This window comes from Leishmania braziliensis, chromosome 6 (assembly GCF_000002845.2).
Source record: "Leishmania braziliensis MHOM/BR/75/M2904 complete genome, chromosome 6".
Taxonomy (NCBI): domain Eukaryota; phylum Euglenozoa; class Kinetoplastea; order Trypanosomatida; family Trypanosomatidae; genus Leishmania; species Leishmania braziliensis.
In genome coordinates this window covers 484,205-509,721 of record NC_009276.2, presented here as the reverse complement: position 1 = coordinate 509,721, position 25,517 = coordinate 484,205, and the positions used below count along the sequence as shown (strand labels likewise).

General features: G+C 57.6%; 9 protein-coding genes across 9 annotated transcripts; 4 read left to right on the top strand and 5 right to left on the bottom strand.

Annotated features, from left to right (window-relative positions):
* Positions 1–1,814: 1,814 nt before the first annotated feature.
* LBRM_06_1280 (hypothetical protein, unknown function) lies at positions 1,815–2,183 on the top strand (the record flags this gene model as incomplete). The annotated part of the gene is made up of 1 exon (XM_001562010.1): positions 1,815–2,183. The coding sequence occupies one exon, from the start codon at positions 1,815–1,817 to the stop codon at positions 2,181–2,183; it is 369 nt and encodes a 122-aa protein (XP_001562060.1).
* Positions 2,184–3,295: 1,112 nt separating this feature from the next.
* Positions 3,296–3,991, top strand: LBRM_06_1270 (protoporphyrinogen oxidase-like protein; the record flags this gene model as incomplete). The annotated part of the gene is made up of 1 exon (XM_001562009.1): positions 3,296–3,991. The coding sequence occupies one exon, from the start codon at positions 3,296–3,298 to the stop codon at positions 3,989–3,991; it is 696 nt and encodes a 231-aa protein (XP_001562059.1).
* A 1,037-nt stretch (positions 3,992–5,028) lies between these two features.
* Positions 5,029–5,934, top strand: LBRM_06_1260 (coproporphyrinogen III oxidase; the record flags this gene model as incomplete). The annotated part of the gene is made up of 1 exon (XM_001562008.1): positions 5,029–5,934. The coding sequence occupies one exon, from the start codon at positions 5,029–5,031 to the stop codon at positions 5,932–5,934; it is 906 nt and encodes a 301-aa protein (XP_001562058.1).
* A 1,763-nt stretch (positions 5,935–7,697) lies between these two features.
* On the top strand, positions 7,698–9,659 carry LBRM_06_1250 (putative pteridine transporter; the record flags this gene model as incomplete). Its single annotated transcript, XM_001562007.2, has 1 exon — positions 7,698–9,659. One exon carries the CDS (start codon positions 7,698–7,700, stop codon positions 9,657–9,659), a length of 1,962 nt encoding a protein of 653 aa, XP_001562057.1.
* Positions 9,660–12,061: 2,402 nt separating this feature from the next.
* Positions 12,062–12,778, bottom strand: LBRM_06_1240 (conserved hypothetical protein; the record flags this gene model as incomplete). The annotated part of the gene is made up of 1 exon (XM_001562006.1): positions 12,062–12,778. The coding sequence occupies one exon, from the start codon at positions 12,776–12,778 to the stop codon at positions 12,062–12,064; it is 717 nt and encodes a 238-aa protein (XP_001562056.1).
* Positions 12,779–14,824: 2,046 nt separating this feature from the next.
* LBRM_06_1230 (conserved hypothetical protein) lies at positions 14,825–16,336 on the bottom strand (the record flags this gene model as incomplete). Its single annotated transcript, XM_001562005.2, has 1 exon — positions 14,825–16,336. One exon carries the CDS (start codon positions 16,334–16,336, stop codon positions 14,825–14,827), a length of 1,512 nt encoding a protein of 503 aa, XP_001562055.2.
* A 767-nt stretch (positions 16,337–17,103) lies between these two features.
* LBRM_06_1220 (conserved hypothetical protein) lies at positions 17,104–17,919 on the bottom strand (the record flags this gene model as incomplete). The annotated part of the gene is made up of 1 exon (XM_001562004.1): positions 17,104–17,919. One exon carries the CDS (start codon positions 17,917–17,919, stop codon positions 17,104–17,106), a length of 816 nt encoding a protein of 271 aa, XP_001562054.1.
* A 1,247-nt stretch (positions 17,920–19,166) lies between these two features.
* LBRM_06_1210 (hypothetical protein, unknown function) lies at positions 19,167–21,431 on the bottom strand (the record flags this gene model as incomplete). Its single annotated transcript, XM_001562003.2, has 1 exon — positions 19,167–21,431. The coding sequence occupies one exon, from the start codon at positions 21,429–21,431 to the stop codon at positions 19,167–19,169; it is 2,265 nt and encodes a 754-aa protein (XP_001562053.2).
* Positions 21,432–23,151: 1,720 nt separating this feature from the next.
* On the bottom strand, positions 23,152–24,909 carry LBRM_06_1200 (hypothetical protein, unknown function; the record flags this gene model as incomplete). The annotated part of the gene is made up of 1 exon (XM_001562002.1): positions 23,152–24,909. One exon carries the CDS (start codon positions 24,907–24,909, stop codon positions 23,152–23,154), a length of 1,758 nt encoding a protein of 585 aa, XP_001562052.1.
* Positions 24,910–25,517: the final 608 nt, after the last annotated feature.

Below are 25,517 nucleotides of genomic sequence, written 5' to 3'. Positions count from 1 at the left end.
TATATATAATCGCCCAGCTGCACCCAGTACACCCTGCCTTTTTTTACGTATCAGGGCAGATATACGCTGGACACTCACAGAACCGCAGCCCCGACGTGACGTACAGCCGTCATTCATCTAGCCCGCCTCCTTGGACGGAAGTAACAGTGATGGCTGGCGTTTGATCCATCATTTCCAACTGTACAGTGGCTTTGCTGAAAGCCTGTGTCCCACACCTCTGTGCAACGAAGTCTTCTGGGATGGATGGCCAGGGAGGAGAGACGGCCGTATTTTACTAGAACAACTTGCAATATGCACAAGCGGGGCACCCGTCTACAGGGAGAGGAACTGGAAGCTGTACTGCCGCCGGAGCACTACCACGGTTTTTGGGCGTTTCTTAGTCTGTGCTAAAGGCTACGCGGAGACCGCCAGAGGGGCTGTTGCTCAACGCGGAAGGGAAGAGGCATCGCCACCGCTGCTGCCTGCGGAAGTTCAGCACTCACTATTATAGTACTGCCCGCAGGCGCCGCTATTCCAAGCGCTTGGATGTGGTGCAGAATAACGCGACAAGAGGACGCTGCGATGCTGAGACGAAAAAGTGCAACAGTGAAATTGAGTGACATGCAACTCTAAGAGTAAGAAGCCGGAGAAGAAGCAAACCACCTGTGGGCTGCTACACCCGTGCAACTGATGTCTTCGAGCGGGCGTGAGTGTCTCTCCTGTTAGGGCCACAATCCTCTGCGCCTGCTTGTGTGACGCCGTAGCAGCACTGCGACCAGCAGTCCTTGCTTCACATGGAGTAAAGCGGATTCAAGTGCCTTGTTGAGGACATTCTGGCTTCCTTTCTTGCCGCCTCACCGTCCTCCTTTCCGCTTTAAGATGGGCGAATGGGTCTGCATGGCCATCTCAGCAAAACGAGAATAATAATAATAATAATAAATGCGAGCCACCGTGTATGACGGAAGGGGGGGGGCAGCGGGGCACAGTAGAGCTCGCTGTGGTCAAGCCGTGTTTCCCAAGGAGGGGATAGGCAGCCATTGCCTGCATTGTGCCAAGGATTCACTTTGTTCCTTCGCGCAATGGACTCTGCAGCTTCTATTTCGAGGTAAAGAGGCTTCACTCTACCGCTTGATCCTGCCGTTAAAGCGTAGCATATATACTGGGAGGCTGTGCTTCTCTTTGGTTGCTTTCAGCCCCCGCGTTTCGGTCTAGTCAATCTTTCAGAAGTGGTGTAAGCGAGGTGGCCAACTCAAGTGGGAGCCAAGGCCGCGCAACCACTTGGGGTTTTCATCTTTGTATCGTTGATATTTTTTTCTTTGCGGGGGGAGGGATGGAGCGGTCTCGATCGAGTTGCGCGGCAGGGAGGCTGAGCCAGCAAAAGCCATTCTGCTTGGATGGCTCTGTGGAAAGGAGGATTATTGCATGCTTTTCTCTGTCGAGCTCATAACGTCTACAGGGATTGGTGCGTTGCTGCAGCGCATCACAATCCGGGCAGTTTGCCATAATGAAAAGAGGGAACAACTCTGTGAAAAACGCACGCGAGAACGACGTGCTGATTTGGCATCATCAAAGACGCCTTGGAAGCGAGAGGTGGGACCTGTGTCTTCGTAGTGACGGTCTCAAAATATTTATTGCGAATGAGCGGTGTGGATGCAGACGCTTTCCCTGCATAGGGTGTGTTCATCTCGCTCTCTTCTTTTCTCCACCTCTCGTCTTTTTCATCAACCCCACGAGCGACGTGATTCGACTCTTTTTCTCACTTCGACAGCTTTCAACTCCATAAGTGATTCAACTTTTTTTTCAACGAAAAACCGATAAGCTCCAAATTGCAGATCATGCAGTACGTCGCCGAGTCCCCCTCGATCCGCGTTTATTACCGCGGAAACAAGTACGACGTTCCTCTGGAGTTTGCAACTCGACTGCACCCCGGTGGCAAAAGCATTCTGATGCGCTACAAGGATTGCGACATCACGAAGGACTTTGAGAAGATGAACCACACCACCGATGCAGTGGTAATGCTGAATGAGTGGTTGGCTGACGGCAAACCTTTTTCCGAGACCCACAAGTCTACTGTATCCTGCGAGGCTGAAGAAGACGGGAATCAGCACAAAAAGGAGTCTGATAAGGCGAAACACTGGAACAGGATGGCGATCGCCTTCGGAATCGCCTCCATTGTGGCCGCGGTGCAAGTTCGCAAACACTGACGAAATAGTGAAATCTACAAACCATAAACGCTGGCTTGTATCTTCTCTCTCAAGCCACTTCTACGACTTCTCTCTCTCCTGGTGGGGCTGCCATCGTTGCGTCTTCGTGCTTTTCTCCTTCGGCGCTTCCGTTTCATAGTGGAGGACGCCTCGCAGCGGTGCCATGGTTGGGCGTCTGCGACGCGGGTGGTTGGGGTGATGCGTCGATCCTGATTTCGAAGGTCGAGTTCTGCATAGCGCTGTGTTGAAGCGGCGTGCAACTGCGAAGTTTTTTTTTTTGTGCCATCTACAGGATGGGCAAATTGTCAGCATGCCTCAAGCGTATGTAATCTGGTCCTCGCTGCCTACTGCTTTGGAGAGCCTGAGCAGCCATGAGAGATGCTCCAAGTGGCGAAAGGCGGAGGAGGCGGCTGTGAGGCGTGGGTTCGCAGAGCTCGAGGTAGAGACCGCACTCAAGTTACTGAGTCAGCACATTGCGGTAAAGCGTGTCTACGGCTGCGGCGCGCCACACAAGATGCATTGAGAGGCCAGATAACGTGGAGTTCGACCTTGTGTTGTATATCAGAGAATCGTCAAGATGGCGGAAAAGAAAGATTTTGGGTGTTTCTTTGTTCGAATCTTTTTGCTAGCTTGATACATCAGTGGTCTCCCTATCTGAAACAACAACTTTCCTTTGTCCACATTACAACACTCCTGTGTGACTTTTTTCTCTCGTTTTTCTGTTGTCGCGTACTTTTCTAGTTGTCCAACTTAACCTTAAAAGGAGGGCTATTCTGCAAAAAAGGGGGCCTTCAATGAAAAGAACTCCTACGGCGGTGTAGTGTTCAAATGCCACAGTTTGGTTGGAGAATGATCACAGTTGCGAGGAGAGCTTGCGTTTCTGATTCTCTCGGGACTTCTCCTGTTCTCTTGGCTCACCATGTTTTCGCATTTTCATTGTCTGTACTGGCCTGCTGCAAAACGCTAAATCGACAAAGAAAGTGTTGGGTATGAGCTATGTCCTTTTTGCAATTTTGCCATATCAGTTCTTTCCTTTACTCGGAAGCTTTTCCTCCTTTCCAAGTGCGTTTCACTAGTGATTTTTTTAGGCTTTCGGCTTCTTCCTATTCACAATGACGTCACAGGGCCCAAAGTACCTAATGTTGTACTCTACAACAGATGGACATACCAAAACGATCATGGATACGATTGCAAAGCAACTCACTAGCGAAACAATGGCCCGGTGCGATGTTGTTGACATCAAGGATGGTAACAGTTACGCGCTGTCAGACTACGAAAAGGTTCTGCTTGGTGCGTCCATTCGCTATGGACGCATCAGTGCTGCCTTCATGAAGTACTTAAAGCAACACCACGGTGAGCTAAGCGCCATGCCATCTGCTTTCTTCTGCGTCAATCTCACAGCACGAAAGTCGGACAAAAACACCGCTGTGACTAACGTTTACACACGCAAGTTTCTCGATCAGTCGCCATGGTCTCCTCAGCTTACCGGTGTCTTTGCAGGAGCATTATGGTACCCTCGCTACAATTTTTTCGATCGTATCCTGATTCAGTTCATTATGTTAGTGACGGGTGGCGAAACGGATTCTACTAAAGAGATTGTCTATACTGATTGGGCTGCTGTTCGATGTTTTGCGTCTGACTTTGCAGCTCTACCTTTAACAGTATCACCACAGCAAAAGCTGGTGGTAGTCAAGAAGCTGACGGGCAGTCTCAGCAGTGGCAACCGAACGCGATGGGTTCTCGCGATCGTCGGGATGTCGATGGCTGTGCTTGTTGGAAGCAGTATAGCCGCTGTAAGACGGAGATGAAGCATGCTCATTCATGATGCTTTAATTCCATTCTCAGGACTAATACCTGATGACGTATATACACATCTTAGTGTGGTATCATCCGGAGTCCGGCACTCTCCGCACATAAAGCGGGGAGGTCGCACGAGCCCCCTCCGTTCCTGTCGATAGCGAGCCGCTGTTCTGGTGGCGACGGAGCCAGGCGCCTGTGACGTGGTGAGGTGAGTGCGGCTCACCGCAGCTGATACCAGCGGTCTGGCCCTGGGCGGCGCTGCTGCGGAGCAACCAGCTACAGCCAACCCATTTGCGCCATCGATGGGGCGGACGAAGCGTCGGCGTGACTCGTACGCGTCTCTGTTGGTCCTTGTAGCCTACGGGTGTGTGGGGCCCGACCCCCATCGCGGGAGCTGCACTACTCGCGGTTTGCGGGTCGGGGAATGGATTGAGCTCGAGGGTGGGGCCACGCACCGTTGACGGAGTCGGCGCATTGCTGTAATGTGCGTCTAGCGCCGCTTTGCACGACGTAATGTACCTGTAACAGGCCCATGTATAGCGTAGTTGAGCTCATGTTGTGCGGAAGAATGGAAATGTCGAAGCGAAAAAAACTACTGCTGGTGCTTTTTCTCAACGACATGATCGACGGCTATTGGAAAGAGTAACTCTCGTGCGAATGTCAACACGTCATCAAAAGACGAAACTTGTACCCCTCACGGCATCTTGCATCTGACCTTGTATGACCTCTAGTGAGCACCTTGTGGCGCAGAACTGAAGGACGTGAGTTGCACCTTCCAGTTATATGTTTGCTCTTTTTGATGTGTTTTCTTCCCGGTGGATCTCTTCGACTGCTTTGCGTTCTGATAGTGTATGTCTACTGTTGCACTTCTTTTCCTGCTTTCTCTCCTCGTACTTCTCACAGTGAATCATTTGTACTCTCATGTGCTTTTTTCTTTTAACGCTTATGATTTAGCGCATATCAAAAAATATACAAACGTGCTCCACCACCACTAGAGTGTTAGCTCATCACTGCCACGTGTGGCCCACAGCTATTTTCGCTGAGAATGTCCCTTCCAGTGGAAGCTGTAAAGGAGTTTCTCCTGAAACTTCAGGATGACATCTGCCACGCCATCGAGGCGGAGGACGAGCAGGCAACGTTTATGGAGGATAAGTGGACACGCGAGGGCGGTGGTGGTGGACGCACGCGTGTCATTGCAAACGGTACTGTGATCGAAAAGGGCGGCGTGAACTTTTCGCACGTGTACGGCAAGGGCCTGCCAGGGTCCTCGACGGAGCGTCACCCCGATATGGCCGGTTGCAACTACCAGGCGATGGGGGTCTCGCTTGTTATCCACCCAAAGAACCCGCACGTCCCCACATCACACGCAAATGTGCGCTTATTTGTTGCGGAGAAGGAAGGCAAGGAACCGGTGTGGTGGTTCGGTGGAGGCTTTGACCTCACGCCATACTACGCTGTGGAGGAGGACTGCTACTACTTTCACCACGTCGCGCAGGAGCTCTGCAGGCCCTTCGGCGCCGACGTGTACGCGCGCTTCAAGGCGTGGTGTGACGAGTACTTCTTTATCCCTCACCGCAACGAGGCACGCGGCATTGGCGGCCTCTTCTTCGACGACCTGAGCGAGTGGCCGTTCGAAAAGTGCTTCGCATTCATGCAGGCAGTGGGCAAGGGCTTCATTGATGCGTACATCCCAATTGTGAACCGGCGCAAGAACACGCCGTACACAGAGCAGCAGGTGGAGTTCCAGGAGTTCCGCCGCGGACGGTATGCGGAGTTCAACTTGGTGATTGACCGCGGCACGAAGTTCGGGCTTCAGTCTGGCGGTCGAACCGAGTCCATCTTGATGTCGCTGCCACCGCGTGCGCGCTGGGGCTACAACTGGCATCCAGAACCTGGCACGCCGGAGGCGCGGCTAACGGAGTACTTCTTGACGAAGAAGCAGTGGGTGTAGGTCATGCTCTCCGCATTTCTGCGATGCACATCCGACACTTCTATTTCACTCTGCTACTGTCGTGATTTACCTGTCGTGTGAGAAGCGAGTGTGTGTGCGCAGCGGTGTGGTTTTTCTACACCTCGTTAGCTGAGGCTTGCCCGTATTCCTTTTTTGCTTTTCTCTGTTTCCATTATCTTTGTGTTGGACACGCCGTTGATCTTCGGCAGCGTGGTGGGGCAGTAGTAGCGGCCATCCTACAGGGCTTGTGCTAGATCACCACCTGCTTTCAGCCGCGGACCAGACGTCATTTGTTTCGCCTGCTTTTTTCTTCCTTGCTTTCAGTGTCTTTTCTGTAACAATCGCATTACACACGTCGCCCCGCACCGCTGACAGGCATAACAAGCGCGTGCCTGCAGCGAAGCAGTCAAAAAAGTGCTGCGTGGTGCGCGAAGTTGTCATCAAAAACAAAAGTACGACTAAACGGCCGCTCTTCTGTTTTTCTCACACCAATAAGTTCCTCTTACATTTTTACACCTTTGGTGTGAACCGGAACAAAACGCAACAGTGTGGGCGCTGCACTCTCTGTGCGTTTGGCCGAGCTCTGCTGGTTGAAGCAGCTTGTTGTTCTTCTGCGCGCATGCATATATGGTATGCGGCACGCGAAGTGGTGGCTGAGACTCTGCGGTAGTGCCTGCGCCAATGACGTGCCCCTGCAGCGCGTTCTCGAGGTGGAGCCACTCTGCAAACATCATTCACCCTCCTTCTCCCTACCCACACCTGAAAGCACTTATTTGACGCTTTATAAATGACTTGCAAATGAGGATTATTATTTCTCCGTGACTTGTGTTTCAGGTGCTCTCCGCTAGTGTGAGAGTAGTACAGCATTCCACGCTGACTCGACAACCGCGCAGTCTCACCCGCCAATGCCGATACCGCGCTTTTTCTTTCTGCTATGTTGACTGACACACCTGTTTCCCGTTTAATGAAGCTGTGCACTCTCCTCGTCATCGCGACCAGCACCATCCATCAACTCTGCGCCTCTCTCTTTTCCTCTCCAACTAGAGCACTTCCCCATCAACCGAAGGAGCGCTGGTTGCGCTGCGTCATGGGGAACAGTTTAGAGGTGTCGACGTGCTTAGCTGCGCTCGAGTGCTAAAAGAGGACTCTGAGCCAACCGCCGCTGAACTTGAAGAAGAGTGCATCGCGACCCACATAAGAGGCCGTCGAAGCTAAGAGACGTTGGCGGTTCACAAGTGACTGCAAGTGCTCCTGTGCTGCGCGTTTATGAAAACACATGTCTTTTCCCTACCTGCTCCACGAAAACCCTGCCAAGGATTCTTGTGACGGTGTGACGACATACGTCAAAGACCGAACCCATACCGAGCAGAAGCAACAACTCCTTTCTCTTGGTGGATACACGAGATTTGCTTCTGTCGTGTGCTGACAACCTCATTGAGGACTTGACGCTGCGGCATGCGCACAGCGCTTTCGTCAAGATGCATTGTGAGCTCACGTCTCTACCTTCCCCTTTCGTCACATGTCTACTTCTCTTTCCCTACTCCTCCTTAACCTCATCCTTACGTATGAAGTGAATGACCGTAGCTCACTCTTTTCTTTTCTTTTTATAACAGTTACAACACACACACACACACACACCAGTAAAGCAGCAACTACACAACCTAAGAGAAAACAACTACTACTTTTCTTGCAATTTGTATCTTCACTAATACGCTTTGATCAACTTTTTTTTTCTTTCCTTCAGACGTATTTCCTGCTTTCTCATGGCGTCCGCACAGCCGGCTCAGGAGACTCGCAACGGCAGCGCTACCGACCATCACGAAGATGACGCAGCTGAAACGGTGCGGGCAGAGTATGAGCACCCCACAGCGACGAAGTGGTTCAGGGCTGCGCCTTGCCTGCGCTACATTCCACTTTTCGGCGAGGTCACTACCGCCTTTGGACCCAAGTTCGCCCTCTCTCTCGGTCTGTCCTACACGCTGTCGAAGGGCGCAGCCAGCCGAATGATTAATGTCTCTCGCCAACCAATGTTCATCGTCCACTACGGATTGAACGTTGCACGATATCAACGTCTTGCCAGCATGTACAGTCTTGGGTGGTCGCTGAAGCCGTTCATCGCCTCGATTGCGGACGTGATCGCGCTCTTTGGCTACACGAAGCGGTGGTACATGGCGTTCTCGGCAGTTCTGGGCACCGCGGCCGCTCTGGCGTATGCACTGCTGCCTGCGAAGGAGTCGTCGGCAAACGCAGCCGCGGCGTTTGTATTTCTCACCTGCTTCGCGAAGGCCAATATCGACATTCTGTCCCAGGGCCACTTCAGTCGCTCGATGCGTCAAAATCCCAAGGCGGGTCCGGCGGTGGTAAGCTGGGTGTGGGCCATGACGTTTGTCGGCACCATCATCGCCTCCTGCATTATGGGACCCTTGTCAGATGCCAAACTGACGTACGTTGGCATCATCTTGTCGGCTGTGCTGCAGTTTGTCACACTCTTTTTCTTCATTTTCAACCTGTACGATGAAAAGAAGAACCGCACGAACCGCTGCAAGGACGCCCTCATGGAGTTTCAGGAACTGAAGCGCTTGAAGCAGCAGCAGGCCGCCAAGGCTGTTGATGGTCGCGTGGTGGAGCCCATCGCGGACTCTGATGGCGTGAAGGGACTCGCAATGGTCGAGACAGTCGGTGCCTCCGGAGAGGATGACGACACAGATTTTGTGGAGCCGAGGATTTACTCGTACCTCTGTGGCGCAGTGGAGGTGAACGTTGACGTTGCGGTGCGGAACTGGAGGCTCATCGCGTACGCGCTGATCATGACGTGTGGCATTCTTGCCCAGGTCTGTGTTACCGTGCTCGGTACCCGGCGGCAGCTCCTGTACGCCTGCATTGCTATCGCCCTCGTGTTCGTGGTTGGCGCCTTCGTCTCGCTCCCGCTTGTCATCGCAAAGGCAGCTGTTTTTATCTACCTTAACTCTCTCTTGTACTTGCAGATCCCTGGCGCGCTCTCCAACTTTTACCTCGCGAAGCCCGCCTGCCTGCCGGATGGCCCGCACTTCTCGTACACGTTTTACCAGACTGTCGGCGCCCTCATCACGGATGTCGGTGGTGTGACTGGTGCCGTTCTCTTCAAGTACTTCTTCTCGAAGCACAGGTACGCCTTTGTCTTCATCGTGACGTCACTCTTGCAGGTGTTGGGCTCGATCTTTGATCTGATCATCGTCAAGCGGTGGAACTTGTACATTGGCATCCCTGATCACGCCCTCTATATCCTTGGTGACGCCATCGTGTACGAGATTTGCTTTGTGATGTCTTTGATGCCGGCGCAGATCCTCATGTCCCGTCTCTGCCCGCGCGGCACAGAAACGATCGCCTTTGCGCTCTTGGCTGGCTTCAACAGTGCCGGCAACTCAATGTCCCTCGCCATCGGTTCCCTTCTCATAGAGAACTTCTGGCCTGTTTCTGCAAGGATACCGTGCAACTTCACGAACGTCCCATACTTGATCATAACGGGCCACTTGTGCACACCGCTGCTCGTCGTTCCACTCGCATTCCTGTTGCTGCCGAAGGCACGCATCTGCGACCGCATTGACATCGACGGCAATGTCGTCCCAGAGGACGCCGAGGTCACTAAGGGGCGGCAGTGCTCTGATCTCAAACCACACACACCCGTCGAATGCGAAGAGCAACGACCAGAGACCAAACAGCAGGATGCACAGGCGCCAAAGGCCTGAGGAGGGATGTAGCGCGGCTCCGCCGCTGCACCTGTCAAAATGTTCAGCTGAGGCATACAAAATTTTCTTTTCAAACCCAAACATTGAGAAGGAAAGCTCTTTGGCATGTCGATGTAGTTGTAGAGTCAGTTGCGTGCGTGTGTGTGAGTGCACGCAATTCAGCGCTACGATACTTTCGTTACGCCCTTGACGCGTTGCCCTTCCGATGCTTTGCTATATGTTGCTTGAATTTATTTTCGCATGATTTTTCTGAGTAATTCTCCAAACATGCAAACCTGCAGTGGTCGTTGCCTTTTAGTTCGATGTAGTCCTGAACTTTAAGGTCTCGGCTGCTTTTTCCTCCCTATGTTTTCTTTTTTTCCCGAGATGGTGAACCTACACCGTTTCTTATACGCACATAACTCTCGAAAAAACGGAATGAAGGCTGCTCGTGCTTTCTGTACCCGTGTTCTCTCCTAGTCCGCCACCCCTCCCCCGTGATCGACACAGTCGGTTGGTCGCAAGAACAAAATCAGTTTCGATAATAACGTCGTCCTTCGTCGGGCCTCTTTCTCCTTTCCCGCATCCGCGCGCGGCGCGGTGTTCGCCCCCTTGCAAAACAGGCCGGCGCCGGCACGCGCCCGGCCCAGGCCCCACACCGCACCAGGCCCCCGCCCCACCAAACCCGACCTCGCCCCCTGCACCAGGCCCCCACCCCGCTCAACCCGACCTCACCCCCCGCACAAGGCCCAGGCCCCACTCCGCACCCAACCCGAGCCCCGCGCGGGCCCCCAACCAAACCGGGGCTGGCGCAGGCGCCGAAGAACGCGAAAGGGGGGAGGGGCGCCGGACAGACCGAATGGGGGCAGGGGGCACAGGGAAAGGCGCGCCTCGGCATCAATACGTTTTAGATGCCCGCGCATGAAACAGAGCCAACATAGTGGGGGAATTCCCGTCCCCCACGTCAAGCCCACACAGTGCTAAGTAATCGGCTAGGGCGCCCGTGGGCGCAGCCGGGCAAAGGGATGACTATTCCTTTTATCATCGTGTTAGTCCCCTACACGACAGTACAGTAGGCGCACACCGACTCCACACATCGCGCCTCGCGCAACTTCTTCTCACTCAAGGGGTCGACACTCACGGCCGATGTGAAGACCACTTTCTTGCCAGACACACGAGGAGGCGAAACCGGAGTGACTGTGGAGCCCACCGTCGGCGCGGACTCCTTGTCGATGTCGTCCTCGACCACGATACCTGTGGTCGTGGTCGCGTTGACGGCACTCTGGTAGGCATACGCGTTGAGCGCTGCCACGGCGCCCGCTATGTTCGACTCATCCCCTGCTGCCACTTCTGCGGCGACTGGTTCCTGCGCGGGTTGTACAGAGGGCATCATGGTGGCCGGCTGTGCTGCTTTGGTTTCCGCCTCTGCCGAGGCGCACGCTGCATTCCCCCCTTCAGTGTCGCTAATCCCTGGCGGTGGGGTCGACGTCCGTGCCTCGCTATCTGGCGGGCTGTTCTTCGCTGCGGCGTTGCCGTGACCTCTGCCGCCTGGGTTACGACGTCGCCCCATTTTGTCGTTCAAGACGTGCGGCGAAAGCGCTCAAGGAAATCGGCACGGAGAGAGCGGAAGAGAGACCGATACCGTGCGTATGTGCGATCAAAAGATGCGGAGCTGCAGGGATGGCAAATAATATTTAATGACAGCGGCAGCAGAGGGGGAAGTGCTTCTGAAGAAAGCGAAGGATAGAGGGAAAATGAAAAGAGGAGCAGGGAAGGGATGCGGGAGAGAGAGAGGGAGAGAGGTGGCAACCGTGCGATGTGGACACAAAACCCCACGAGGACAGCAGCAGGTGGGTTCCCCTGCGAAACGGCGTCATTCTGCTTTCACACAATTCCATCGAGGTATGGGTGTGCATGAAGCTCAGTCACGCGGGGAAAGAGAGAAGGCATGAAGTGGCGGCCACGGCTTGTGATAGCTCTTCGCTGGGGAGTGCCACACACGTCTTCTGAAGCTGCGCTGGGTCTGCTGAGTCTCTGTTGCTCTCTTTTCCCGTTTTGTTTTCTGCAGCGCAGGGAAGACCAGCGGTGCAGAGAAATACGCACACAGGCATAGAGCCCATCGCTAGCACGCATGGGGCCTTCCCCTGAGAAAAGTGTATCCAGCAAGTGAGGGGAGGCCGCGCATGCGCACAGAAGCGTGCCATGGCGTGGCAGAGGCGGAGGTCACACGGCGAGCAGGCTGTGCGGGCAGGGAAAGCACGAAGAGAAAAGCACAGAGGAAAAAGAAGCGGAAGAAACACCATAGGAGGAGAGAAGTAGCGCTCATGGCGGCACAACGCACCAACCGAGAGACGCCGCGGTCCCACACAGGAGTACCCACGCAGACACAGGCGAGCGGGGTGGGGGTGGGGGGCGTCTCTTCTCTACCGCAGCAGTCGAAACACGCTAAGTCCATTCTGTAAAACCAGGTGAAGGGGGATGACATCAACGTAGATGAGCACAGCCACATTTAGCAGTAAGAGCAGGCAGAGGAGGAAGTCCAGTCGTTCGGCCTCCGCCTTTTGCATTGCAAACGCCTCCAGCACGTCCTGTTCCTGTGCATGGCGACCCTTGCGCTTGTCAGACGTCTGGCGCCCAAGCTTCCCGCCGTAGCTGCGCGAGAAGCGAAGGTAGCGCGGGCTCACGTACAGGAAGTACGCCGCGGCGATGATGAGCAGGTTTATGGCGACGTAATTGAGAAGCAGGATGGGCGGCACCTGAGTCAGTCGCTGCGGTATGTTGTAGATCTCATTAGAGAAGCGGACGAAGAAGAAGTTGATGAGGACAATGGAGGCGATGTTTAGCCACTCCGACGGGTTGGCGAAGACACACGCAAGGAGCGTGTTGAGAACGCAGAAGATCCCCACCAGACACCAGTCAACAACCTGCTCGGAGAGCGGGAAGCTCACGAAGAGGAGACAGATGAGGATGCATGGCAGGAACTGCGTCGGGCTGCGACTCTGCCGCTCCTCGCTCAGCTTCTTCGTAACAACCTCGAGATACTCCTGCTCCAGCTGCTGCTTCTTGCGCTCCTCCTCCCTGCGCTTCTGATTTCCTTCACGGATACGCTTCACAATCTCCGCATTGGACACCGACGACATCGAACCCCGGAGGAGGAGATATAGGAAAGGAGGAAGGAGCAGGGGCGAAGTCGTCAACGCAGCGCTGTGCACACAGACACGTACACTCGTCTCAACGCACTGCAGCGTGGAGAAGCGGAGAGAAGGGCAGGTGGCGAATGAGCAGCGATCAGAAAGGAACTCCCTCCGCGTTAGATGGAGTCGCACGAAGAACAAACGAAATGAGAGGTGCTTACGTAGCTACTCACGCAGGTGCTTTGGCGCGCATACGTGCGAGTTACGCTCGGGGAAGGGGGTCAGAGAGAGGGAGAGGGTGAGCGAGACAAGATAGAAGTGACGTAATTGAGGAGGGCAACGTGCATTTCCACCTGTGTAGAGAGAGGGGTGAGATGACTTGGAGAGAAAAGCCGCTGACGGGACAGGCCAGCGTCGTTGCTTACAGGGATCCCCTGCAGACCAAAGGCCAAGGAGGGGAGGGAGGCGTACACTGGGAGAGGGACGCGAAGGTCGTTGTCTCTCTGGTTTTCCATTGCTTCGTGCGTTGTCGACCGAATTTTGCTCTGTTTCTTCTCGTGCATGGTCTTACACATCCTCATCTGGGAGCAACGCGGCTGGGGTGGGCTCTGCTGCTGCAGCATCGGTGCGCGTAGGCTCCGTGTTCTACGAGTACAGATGCGTTGTAACGCGGCGGAAGAGGCCTTCACGCACCTCTGGTGGGATAGCAGAGCGAATGTGCGGCATAATCTCATCAAGGATGTCGCCGGCGTCGAGTGACACGCCGGATGCGGCTCGGCGTGCCATGGCCTGGCGGATCATCTCCTGCGTGTACTGCCGCCACTGTGAGGCGCCATTCGTTCTGTCCAGCTTCTCTCTCACCCAAGCGGCGAGCTCCGCCTTCTGTGCTGTTGTGAGAGCCTCATAGGCAACGCGGCCGTCCTCTGCGCTCGTGGCCATGGAGGGAGGGGGAGGGGAGGGGTATACGGATGAGTACAACTGCGTGCGTGCTCGTGTGCGTGGTGCGGTGTGTTGCCGCCATCGCCCCCACCATCGAGAGAAAGTGCAGCACCAATGGTGGTGTGGAAGGGGGTGGGTGGGCAAGAGGGCAAGTGAGAGAGGGAGGGACAAGTGGTTGGGGAAGGAGAGGAGACATCAACTCCAAAAGAGACAGCAAGAGGGAAGGCCCTCGTGACCGCTGCACACGTGCAGAGAGAGGAGAGACGCAGACAACAGTGCTGCGCGCCTCCGATGGATGTGAGCCCTGCGGTGAGGGCATCTTTGTCGCCGAGGCCATTTATGACAACTGTTGCGACTCGGACCTCATTTCCGCCTCAGTCGATCACGCCCAGTCGCTTGTTTTCCCCTTGCCTTGATTCCGGTCACACTTCAGATGGTGTGATGACTGAGAGGGAGGAGGTCAGCGATGTGAGCACACAGAGAGGAGCGGGGGCAAAAGTGGCGAAGGGAGCGCTGCCCTCAAACCTCCTCCTTGTCCACCCACCCAAACTCATTCGCCGGTATTTTACTACCGGTGTGTCCCCCTCCTACGCCGATGGCGGGGGACGCCTCTGCGCGCGGCTTCTCAGAGACACGGACCCACGACGGGGGGAGTCAGAGCGGCCCACGACAGGTAACAGGCGTGGGACATCGCGATCCGATAGGCCAAACGTCAAGACGACTCGAACGCATATCACTCGCTCCTCAGTATCTACTGCTGTGGGGAGCCCTGCGCCACCCCGCACGTGGGGTAGCGTTTGAGGCACAGACGGTCCTCAGATGACTGAATCGCCACAGTGCTGTAAGGTACGTGCCTGCGGCTGCTTTGCACCATACGATGGGTCTGTGAGAGGACCGGAGGCAGAGTGGAGGTAAGCCCCTGCTGTGTGGCAGAAAGCGGAGACGTTGGGAGAACAGCGTCCGTCTCTTCTCACAAGTGAGTTGAAGCGCTGACCAGCCGAGAGGCTCCCTCGCCTGCCGGGGGGGGGGGGGGGCGCTAATCGCGGCACAACTCTTTTCCAGTCCATTTCTGAAATGTGCGCCAGTGGAGGCGACCACAGGCGCCGTGGGGACTTACTGAAGGAGGTAAGAGCGCCTGTGCTGTGCAGCGAACAGGGCGCCAGAGGACACCTGCAGAATGGCGTCCTTCGCCAACGTGGAGACGACTGGAATGCTGTTGAGCGCCTTCATCCCGACCGAGGCCAGGCCAGGCGTCCAGTACGTGAGTTTCTTGATTACCTCCATGCCGGTAATAACGGGTGCCGTGTGGCTGAGCATGTGACCAGCGAACACCTGCCCCACTGCGACGCTACTGCCAACGTCCTGACCGCTACGGATTGCCTGCTCCAGCACCGAAGTGAGGGCGCAGAGGTCGTAGATGCCGAGGTTGAGGCCTTGGCCAGCAAAGGGGTGAATACTGTGCGCCGCGTCGCCGAGTAGGATTGCGCGTGGGGCGTAGGGAGTGGTTGCCACGTTCAGCTTAAGCGGGAAGGATCCCTGCGCGCGACGCACCTTCCCATCTGACGTGCTGCTCTGTGGCACTTCGAGGATCTTCGGTATGTCGTTGGAGGCGAATGCGCAGAGACGGCGGTTCAGCTCCGCGACGAGGTCCTCCTGGGTGCTCGCCAGCAGCTCCTTCGCGTGCTGCGGCGTGGTGCTGAAGACAATGTTCGCCATGTCCTCAGAGGTCGGCAGCATTGCAACGATTTTTCCATCGCGGAAGAAGTTCTGAAAGGCGCACACGTTGCCGTCGTCTGACTTTTCCAGTCGCACGGTGCAAACAAATGCCGCCTGTGCGTAGTCGTGCTGCAGCGCTGGCGTGGAGAGGACGTCGCGTAGTGGGCTGTCACGTCCCTCGCAGCCGAGGAGGAGGCCAAAGGTGACATCGGTGGTGGTCTCGCCGACAGCAAGCTTTGCCGATCCCCACGGCCCGCCAAGAGTCCCCTGGCTCGGGATCCGCACCCCCTCGAGGCGCGCCCCAAAACAGACCGTGTCATGAGCGGCGTCGGCGCCGGTGTCGGCAAGGGCGCACTGTTGAGCCTCCACCACATCCATCATGCAGCTGTTGAGTTCTGTGTTGAAGCAGATGAACCCGACCGGCTTGCGCAGGTCAGTAAACTCCAGGAGAGGCTCAGAGCTCGTGCTGTTGCCCAAGACACTGGTCATGAAGAAGGAGGAGGAGCGACTTCCTGCGCCGAGGTAGGGGCTGTTCGCCTGCTCGTGGCGCACGGCGATGCGGTAGTAAGGGTGCTTGGTGGTGAGTCGGTCCCAGGCGCCGAGGTTGTCGATGATCTTGCTGGATACGGGTGTGATGCTGACGGTGCGAAGTCTGTCCATCATATTGGCAGCATCGTAGACCGGCCGCTTCCCCGAGTTTACCAGCATCAGATGGGTCAGCTGCGAGGTCAGGAGCGACGCGGCACCTCCGCCTCCTTGGCCGGCACTGCTGCTGTGAAGATGGCTGCGCAGCTGCTGTAGAGAGGCCATCATGGCGGCCCCTACAACCCCTCCGCCGGACACAATCACTTCATTCGCGTGCGCAGCCGCCGGCGACGGTGCGCGCATGCTCAGACTGCGGCAGAGCATCGGTAACGTGCCCTGGGTCGCAGTAGTTGCAGGTGGAAGACGAGGAAAGAGCGTACGGAAGAGAACGGAGTGCCAAGAGACAAGGGAAAGGGGCTGATGTCGAGCGAGCGATGCACAGAGAGACACCTTCTCACTTACCCCAACACGAACGGCAGCTATGATAGTTACCGACGAGGGCGTAATGACGGGTGGCGCAATGACAGCTGAGAGTTGCTGCTCCGGGTAAGGGGGGGAATGAACACGCCGCGTATTGATGAGAGCAGCGTGTGAGCGCAGAGGGGGGGGGTAAGCGAGGAAGGGGAGCAATGGGAGTTCTCGAGAGAAGAGTGGGGACCAGGCGACAGTGCTGGGCGAGAAGGTCTGGACGCATGGGCGCGTGCGTGGGTGGACTGCTCCTTGTGGCTTGCACTCCACTTCGCCCGCAACACGGCTGGAGTTGCGCCCCCACGCCACCTCAGTCCGTGTGGCGGGTACGCTGTGCTGATGCATTTGTGTACCCGTGATGGTGATGTGTATGATCCACGGCCCAGGGAGGAAGAGCGAGGGGAGGGGACGTGAGCAAGGAGGGGGGAAACAAGGTGGTAGAGAGGAATGACAGGATCGAATGTGAGGACAAGGCCATATGCTGGGCATCACTTCGCAATGGCATGGACTCCGTTGTTGGTACTGCAAACATACCTGGTGTATGGCTGCGGTCCCTCGCCGCTTCTCTATCACCTTCGTCTGCGACCTCGTCTTGCGTTTTTCTTCCCTCCCAACGCTCTTCCTCACCCAATGCGCACGAATGCATCCATGGCGGGACCGCTGTAGTTGCTGCGGGGGTGCAGGCGCACCTTGTCACCCGCCTTCAGCTGATGGCGCACACCACAGTCCTCGTCGAGAGAGGGCAGAAGTGTGGCAGTGGCATCGAGGGGTTCGGCAGTGTAGTAGCCACATGGAATGTTGGACGGTGCTTGGTTGTACGGAGGCGAAATGATGTCCACAAACAAGGCGGGCTGCGCTGCATCGATATTGCGAATTTCATGCAGCACGCCGCTGCTGCTTCCCGCGGGCGTAAACTTCAGCACATCTGACGCCGGAATCGCATGCCCGATCCCCTCTACCTCACCGTCGAAGAGCACAGTGCCGTTAATTGGCGCTGCCAGTGCACTGGCGCCGGCTTGTGAGGTGGCTGCACGAGCGATGGAGTAGATATGCAGTCGGCCGTGCATGGCGCGCTGCCACACCGTCATACCCGGGTGATCGTGCAGCGGCAGTGCCCTGCCAGGCGGTATCACAAACCAGCACAATGTGACTGCCTCGTCCTGGTAGAGCGTCGAGCAGCCGATGACGTCGTTACTTGACGACTTCCAGGCCATGGGGGAGACCTGTGTCGTCCTGGTGCTGAGCCTGTGTTGGTGCAGTGCGTTCTCAAGATGGAAGGCGTGCTCTGCAATGGGATAGGTGTTGTACGCCATGTATCGCATTGCGTCTGTGTCGCTAACGTAGAAGCCAAAGTCCCCCAGCGTCATCTTGCTGAACAGATCCACATGCTCCGACGAGGTCGGCGAGAAGCTCTGTAAGCTCTTGATTAGCCGCTTCATCCACGGTCTTCGGGTTGTTAGTGGCGTGCACGGGTGTGAGCGCGTGTGTGGCGTGCGTGCATGCGTAGCAGAGAGAGAGAGTGCGGCCGGCACTCCTCGGCAAAACGAAAATAGAGGATGGGGAAGATCGTCAGGTAGTTGGAAATTACTGCCCCACTGTTGTCGGCTATATGGAGACGAGGTCGACAACGTCTGCACCTGTCATCGCCCCATTGCCGCGCCCTCCCCCGTCGCGGCGGACGGGCCATGTGGTGAGGACGGCGAGCAAAAGTGACGTGACTGTCCCATGTACACGGCAGTCGTGCTGCCAAACGTCGTTGTCATTCACATCATTATGGAGTTCTCTGCATGGTACGATGACAGTGTGCACATAGGAAGCGATGAGGTTAGCGCACACGTGCTCAGGTGTGCGAGTGAATCCGCTTCGGTGAAACAGAGGTACATGAAAGAGGTGGGGTGGGTGGAGGAACAGCCGCGCCCTGGCCTGATAGGACGGATACAGCAAGTTCATTGGCTGCATACCAGCGCACTGCCGTCGCATCGGCCCCAGCCCGTCTGCGCCGCCGCCGCGCGCACCAACTCGCGCCTGCGCGCTAGCAGAAAAGAGGTCGAGATGGTCAACGGAAGCCGTGTGAGTGAGGCACCCAAAACGATGAGGGAGTGGAAGCGAGGGAAGTGGAGGGTGCGCGGCTGTGCGCGGTGATGGAGGTCTGTCAGACCACGCATGCACGGCCACCTCCTTGAATCCCCCGCTCATCCCCTCCTGCCACCGCTTGATCACACACGCACGCCTTAGAGGACGCAGAGAGAGAGAAAGAAAGCGAGTCCACATATACATTAAGGGGAGGGGTGAGTAATGAGCTACAATGAAGCGTGAAAGAGTAGGAAAGGATTAACAAGACGGGCGTGTGCGTGTCTGCTGTGTAGCAGTCTGGGTAGGGGTGGAGGCGGAAGCCAAGCACTGGGGATGGGAAGGAAAGGAGGAGGGGGGGCACACACAAGGTCCATCGTGATGTCTACGGAATGACTGGGTGTGAGCAGGGTTGGGCGCAGGGGTGGGGTGCGTGCGGATGGAGTATCGAGGGCCAGCAAGCAGAGGGGCTGAAAGGGGAGACGCATGTGCTTCTTGAGGTCTGTGCGTGTGGGCAGCATTCGCTCGCCGCCTCCACTCGGTAAAGTAGATTGTGAGGAACACCTGCCGCTTGATGGAGCTCGCGTGAGTAGAGTGTTGAGCCTTCTGTCCTCCACTACTGGAAGAAGATGCGCGAAGGGCATGGCAGCGCTGAGCGCGCCCGGGTGCTGAGGGACCCCTGTGGCGGATGCGCCCCTGTCTCGGACAGCCATGGCGCGAATCCCCTATGCACCGACTTGACGTGCGCCCCACTCAGCGCCTTGCGACAGTTCTTCTCCTTGTGCTCGAGGCGACTGCGCATCATGAGCTCCTCCGCCATCAGCGCGTCCTGTTCGTTCATCTCCATGTGAAACGCATGTACAAGTGGATAGAGTCGCTCTGTCTCACCCCTGGGCAGCGAGTTGGAAGGAGCACCGCGTTGGCTAGCAAGCCGCGCGCGAGCAAGAAGAGCCACCTCGACTGCAGAGAGCTGGCGAGCCGAGGCACACGTGCGTACGTGTGGGAAGTCCGGGGAAGGAGAAATGGGGGTACTGGCGCTTAGGCAACGCCGCTCGAGGTCAGAAATGCTGTGGCGGTGTACGACTGCACGCAACGAGGCGGAGTGCGCTTGTCGATTGCCTCGGTGCTGCGGTACGGTGCCGGTTGTGCCGCAGCGTGACAGTGGCACGATGCGCCACGTCGTGAGAGGCTTTGCCGAGGCTGTGCGAGACGGGGACGCCTGCCGCGTCAAGATTGGCCCCGTCCTCCTCACCGTGCAGTCAAGCGAGGTGGACTCGGGTGTGTGCATTATAGTAGAGGGCGACCGCCGCATAGCCGTGGTGGGCAGCCGGAAAGGCGGGGTTGAGTATGGCTGCTGCGGCTCAGGTCGACTCACAAGAACCACGTTGTGCGCAAGCCGCATCGGCATGGCGTTGATGGACTTTCCCGGCGGGTGGGCACTCAGGACCCAGCGCATCTCCGCCAGTTCCCTGGCCCGCTGCTCCGCACTCGACAGCGCGAGTCGTGCGTGACGCTCCTCCTTCTTGATGCGCCACAACCGATCTGCAAAGCGGCCGCGGTGAGAAACGACCCCAAGGACAACGTGGGGCTCGTCTGCCTGACGCATCGGAGCACGTGGCGCCGCGCCGCATTTCAGAGGAGGGAGTCTCTTGCCATGCTGCTGCTGCCGCCCTTTACGGGACTGCGCTTTGGGTGAGGCGTCCGGCACGCGGAAAGGTGTCGTGGTGTGTCTGACTGGTGGCGCCGTAGCGCGCTCCTGTGTGGGGGACAACGGTGGATGCAACACGTCGTTGCGCACCGCTTCCGAAAGCGCGTTTTGGTGAAGGACGCTGGCAAGAGTGAAGGAGTCGCAGCCATCCTCCTCCACACCAGAGCGGTCAAACAAATCGTGACTCGCGTCGTACACGACGTAGACGAGCCCCACCAGACTGGCGCGAGAGAGCTGGCAAGACTGTAGGAGACCGAGCCACCGTTGGTCCGCCGCGCTGCGCGTCAGCGGACTAGTGAGAGGTCTGGCCGTTGTCGCCTCGACGCCTAGTTGCCGACCAAAGAGGGTTATCTGCTCTCGCAAGCGCACCTGCTGGTAGGCGCCAACGCTCTCTGGCGAAGCAGAGGCGACGTCGAGGAATATGACGGTGCTTCCTTCACTCGGGTCGCCGTGAGCGCCGACAAGTACGGCGATGCAAATGTGGTACGGGCACCTCGGAAATTCGGTAGTGCTGCGGCGAAGCGTTGACTCGCACATGTGCAGGAACTCTGTGGCGTCCTCGCAGGTGCGCAGCTGTCGTGCGGTGCCGCTGTCCATTTTGAGTGGTGTGTGCACTTTGTTGCCACCTGCCATATCAATCGCGGTGCCCTCCACAAACAGAAGCAACGCTGTCGCGGTAACTAACCTGTCGGTGCCGGAAAGAAGTTCCCTCAGCCAGAGCGCGAGGAGGCTGTCGTACGCAGTGGCCCGGTCGCTGGCGCAGGAGTCAGTGGTTTGCTTCTGGGCTGTAGGAGGCGCGGCAACCGACATGTGAACGGAGGAGGCCGACGACGAGAGGGAGATAAGGGGCGACGGCGTGCGCACGGGCAGCACCGCTGCCGCTGGTGGCGCATGGCTCTTGTGGAAAAGAAAGCCGTCCAGGTGCGGTGGTGGGCGGGGGCCACATCGAAAGCACACCGTGTGCGCCTGCGTAGCCTGCGCAAGCTGCGGCAGCACTGCACGTTGGTACACCTGCTGAGCAACGCAGGACGCCGAAACGTTCCGGAGAGCCATCGCCGATGCTCCTGCGCGGCTCCACACACCAGGGTCGAAGAGGGCCACGTTGTTTGTAAGAGTCGCATCGCCGCTTGCTGTGGAGTTGAGGCACTCCATGGTGGTCAGGAAGAGCCTCATTGCTGTCTGCCTGGCATGCCTGTGTACCGGAAAGAGAGGAGGGGAAGAGAGATGAAGGGCGACTGATGAAGGGAATGGGAGCTCACCTACACCGCACATTCACTGCCTCACCTGGTCCCGCGCACGCACAACAGTGAAGAGGCCAGCGCATGGAGCTGATACACCCGCATACGATAGCCGCTTCACCTCCGCCCTCACCAATACGGCAGCTCCAGGAGAGGCCGTTGACCTCCCTCCACCGCGGTACGTACGTGTGTGCGCTCTTTCAAGTGCCGAGGAAAAGAGCCGCGCGTTGGGAGTACACGACAAGCGTTGATGACGAGTGAGAGGGAGGGGGAGGGGGGGTTCTGCTCACAGGTGTCTTCAGCACACACTCAGGCAGAGAGAGAGAGAGCGCATGGCAGAGAGGGAGTTTGTGTAGACGTGCAGTGTGCGGCTACACGCATGTATCTTCTTCCGCAGAATGGGACAGTTGGTGGTGGTGGTAGGGAGGAGAAAGGGGCACATGTGCGTGGGCGACCGAAGAGGTCAGGGGGGGGGGGGGAGGAGGAGGAGGAAGAGGAAGAGGGAAGCCTGCAGGGCACTGTGAGGCATTTCTCTTTCATTTTCCATGCACGTGACTCTAGGGAAAATAGGCACGTGCGCTTGTGTATTTCTTGAGTTGGTACTTGAGGTCATCGTCACGGGCGGAGATGACGTCCTGTTGACGCAGACAAACACACAACCGCGCGAACACAGCGATGCGGATACCCTCGAGAGAGTCATCGGCGCATACCATGACGGCGACATGCAGGTAAAAGATAGTTGCGTACGGCACGAGTAGGCAGGGAAAGAGTCACTCGCGGTAATAAAGCTCAGAGCTGGCGGTGGTAGTCATGAGTGGTGAGCAGCCCCTTCTCCCCTGTGCGCAACTCCTCCCTCTTTTCCCTGCGCCTTGCCGTGGATGACTCGAAGTATCCGCCGGAGCCGCCGGCATCACTTGACAGCAAAGGATGGACACGACGGGCAGAGGTGGGGAGGGCTACGAAGAAGAGGAAGGGGAGGGCGACAGAGAAGTTAGGTGGAGGGAAACGATTTGAGGTATGGCACAGTGCGCATGCAGCACCACACACCTCCCCCGCCAGGGATATTTACATAATGTGAAGGATGAGCATGAGCAAAACACAGCAAGAGAGAAGCAACGCAAACGTGAACACCATTCGTTCGAAGCTCGTCCGCTCCCTGCCATGCAGCACGCGAGCCCGACCTCCCCGCGCACTCCGCCCCGGGCCTCTCTCTCGCAGGGCCCCACCCTCGAGCTCGACCCGTTCCCCGCACCCGCAGGCCGCGAGGGCCCGCGGAGATGCGCGCGAGTCACGCCGACACTTCGCCCGCCCCATCGATGGCGCAAATGGGTTGGCTGTCGCCGGTCGCTCCGCCGCAGCGCCGCCCAGGGCCCGACCGTCGCCACCAGAGCAGCGCCTCGCCATCGGCAGGGACGGAGGGGGGCCCGCGCGGCCTCGCCGCTTCATGTGCGGGGAGTGCCGGACCCCGGATGACGCCACGCGGGAGGGAGGAGGGGGGGGTGTTTTCCTCCGCCAGGGTGAGGAAAGGGGGTCAATGACGAAACAAGGGACGGAAAACAAAGAAGTAAAGTATCTCCACCAAACAAGACGGAAAAGCTAGCGTTTGTGCACACCAACAAGAAGAGACGACGCACTCGTAGACGCGTCACATGACGTCACTGCACCGCGTGGACAGTTGTCCGGCTCTGGGCCACTCGCTTGACAACGCGCTTGGTGAGCTTTGGGTAGCTACCAAACACCTCCTCCGTGTCCAGCATCGATGTACCGTCAAGGGAGTCCGCCTTGAAGCTCCGTAGGCTGTGGAACAGCCCAGATGCCGCGAGGGGCTCACGCTGAGTGGAGTTAAGACTGCTGGCCGTGCTCTGCCTTTCATCAATGCCGTACAGGTGAGGAACGTTGAGCTTTCTGCGCTGACGATCCAGAACGGAGGCACCGGAGAAGCTGTCGCAATGGAGACCACTCTGCTGGATGGTGCGGTGCTGGCGCGGAATCCGCGGTGGGGCGGACACAATTTGCCGAAACAGCCCGCCCGCTCTGCAGCGACGCTGCTGTAGTGCCTTCTTCGCTAGTGCGTGCGCGGTGTCGGACAGCTGCTGCCAGTGGACGAGCAGCTCGGTGGCGCCCCACACCGCCCGCGACGCCGCAGCGCTGTTTTCGAAAAGCACCGCAGTGACGGCGGCATCTGCAGCGGAGGTGCTCAATCGGGAGTGCGGGGGCAGCGAGAGAATCCAGTGAAACAGCGGCCGCTGTCGCCGCACAACCGACTGAAAGTGTTTACAGATCACTTTCTTCAGCGTGTGTGTAAGGCAGCACTCCTCGAAGAAGGCGCTGACGCCCTCCTCTTGCAGAACGGCGTCCGCTTCCGATGGTGTGCTGATCGATGCGGCAGCGAGGGAGAGCTCGTCGAGGAGGGCCTCGAGCGCGGCATCTGCGTAGACACCGTCCCGCCCACCGCCCACTGCGTCATTTTGCAGCCACACGAAGCATGCAGTCTGCTCGAGCGCGTCGGTGACGCCTGCAGCTGACTGTCGCAGGTGGTTCGAGTTGCATGCAGCGGGCGATCGGGGCGACCACTTTGTGTATACTACCAAGTGGGACGATCCCGTATTCGCCACGAGTATCGGCCACTGTCTCTTCACATACGCCATGACACGTTCGAGCGCCTCTGAGCTTTCCACGCAAACCTTCATCGCTGACCTACGCTCAGCGGCTGCGCCGCCGTGCTTCTGCGCCTCCTCGGCCACGTAATCCCCAAAGAGGTCGCGACTGTACACCGCGCTCTGCTCTGTCTCGAATGTTGGCATAAAGATGCACTGCAGCTCCACCTGGGCAACGCCGCGGTCAAAGTCACGCGCGTGATATCGCACGACACTGTCGAGAAATGCCCAGAATGTTGACCTGCTCGTCGTGGGCGTGGCAGGTGCACTCGCAAAGTCCTGAAAGACACACAGAACAGCCTCGACAGGCGCCTGATACCATCGCGACGGCATCGTCTCCATCGTGCAGGCCCCGGAACAGGTCGTCAGGACGGCCTCACGCCGCGCACACGCCTCTCTGGATGGCGAGTCAGCACTTGGCGTATCCTGCTCGACGTACACGAGCGGTCGCATGCTGCATGTTGGTGCCTGCGGTGCCAACTGTAAGACACGCAGCAGTGGAGATGTGCTGTGCGCCTCTTCAACCTTGAGGTAGCGCTGCAGCGCTGCTAGGTTGCCTGCTGGCCCGCCTTCCGTGAAGTACAGACGTGCCGCACCAACTGCTGCTGTGTCTGTGATAGTATTGGTACCTAGTGAGCTAGAGGCTGCGCTCTTGTGCACGGTGCCCGTCTGGTCGTCGTACTCGTCCCCATTGCTGGCAAGCAGGAGCAAGCAGTCGAAGAGCCACAGTGGCTGTGCCTTTGCCGGGGCACACATCGTTGTCGCGGCGACGCCGTTGCCGGCGTGTTTCTCTGCATGTGCAATACAGCGAACGGGAGAAGGGCGCAGGAGGAGGGACGACGGGAGACACGTAGAGGAGAGGGGTGGGAGAAAGCAAAGGCACGTCTGTGAAGGGCGCAATCGAGCGGTTAAACGACCCGGGCGGGTGGGTATGCGTAAAGACAGGAGGGGATGTCGACAGGGCTTCTTGCATGGTCGCCCCATCGCCCCCCCCCCACTCTCCTCCACTCTGCCCATATCGACTGGGGATACCCCGTTCTCATGCAAAGGGGGAGTACGCCTGCACCCACAGCCGCACGCATGCGATTACCAGCACACCACACCGTCGGTTGTGTCCACGGACGAGCATCTATGCGGTGGTAGTGATTGGGAGGAGGGGGCGGCAGTACCCGAGACTTTTGAGAAGAGTAAAAGGACTAAGGAAGAAGTGGAAGGGGGGGGAGGGGCGGCGCAGGGGGCCACGTGTGGTTATAAGGCAGTGCTTCCATGGAGGTGAGACATCGCACCTTGCACACCCTCTCACCTCTTCCTCCGATGGCTGCACATCACTGTCGTCGCTCCCTCCCTCCCCCCACCCCACACAC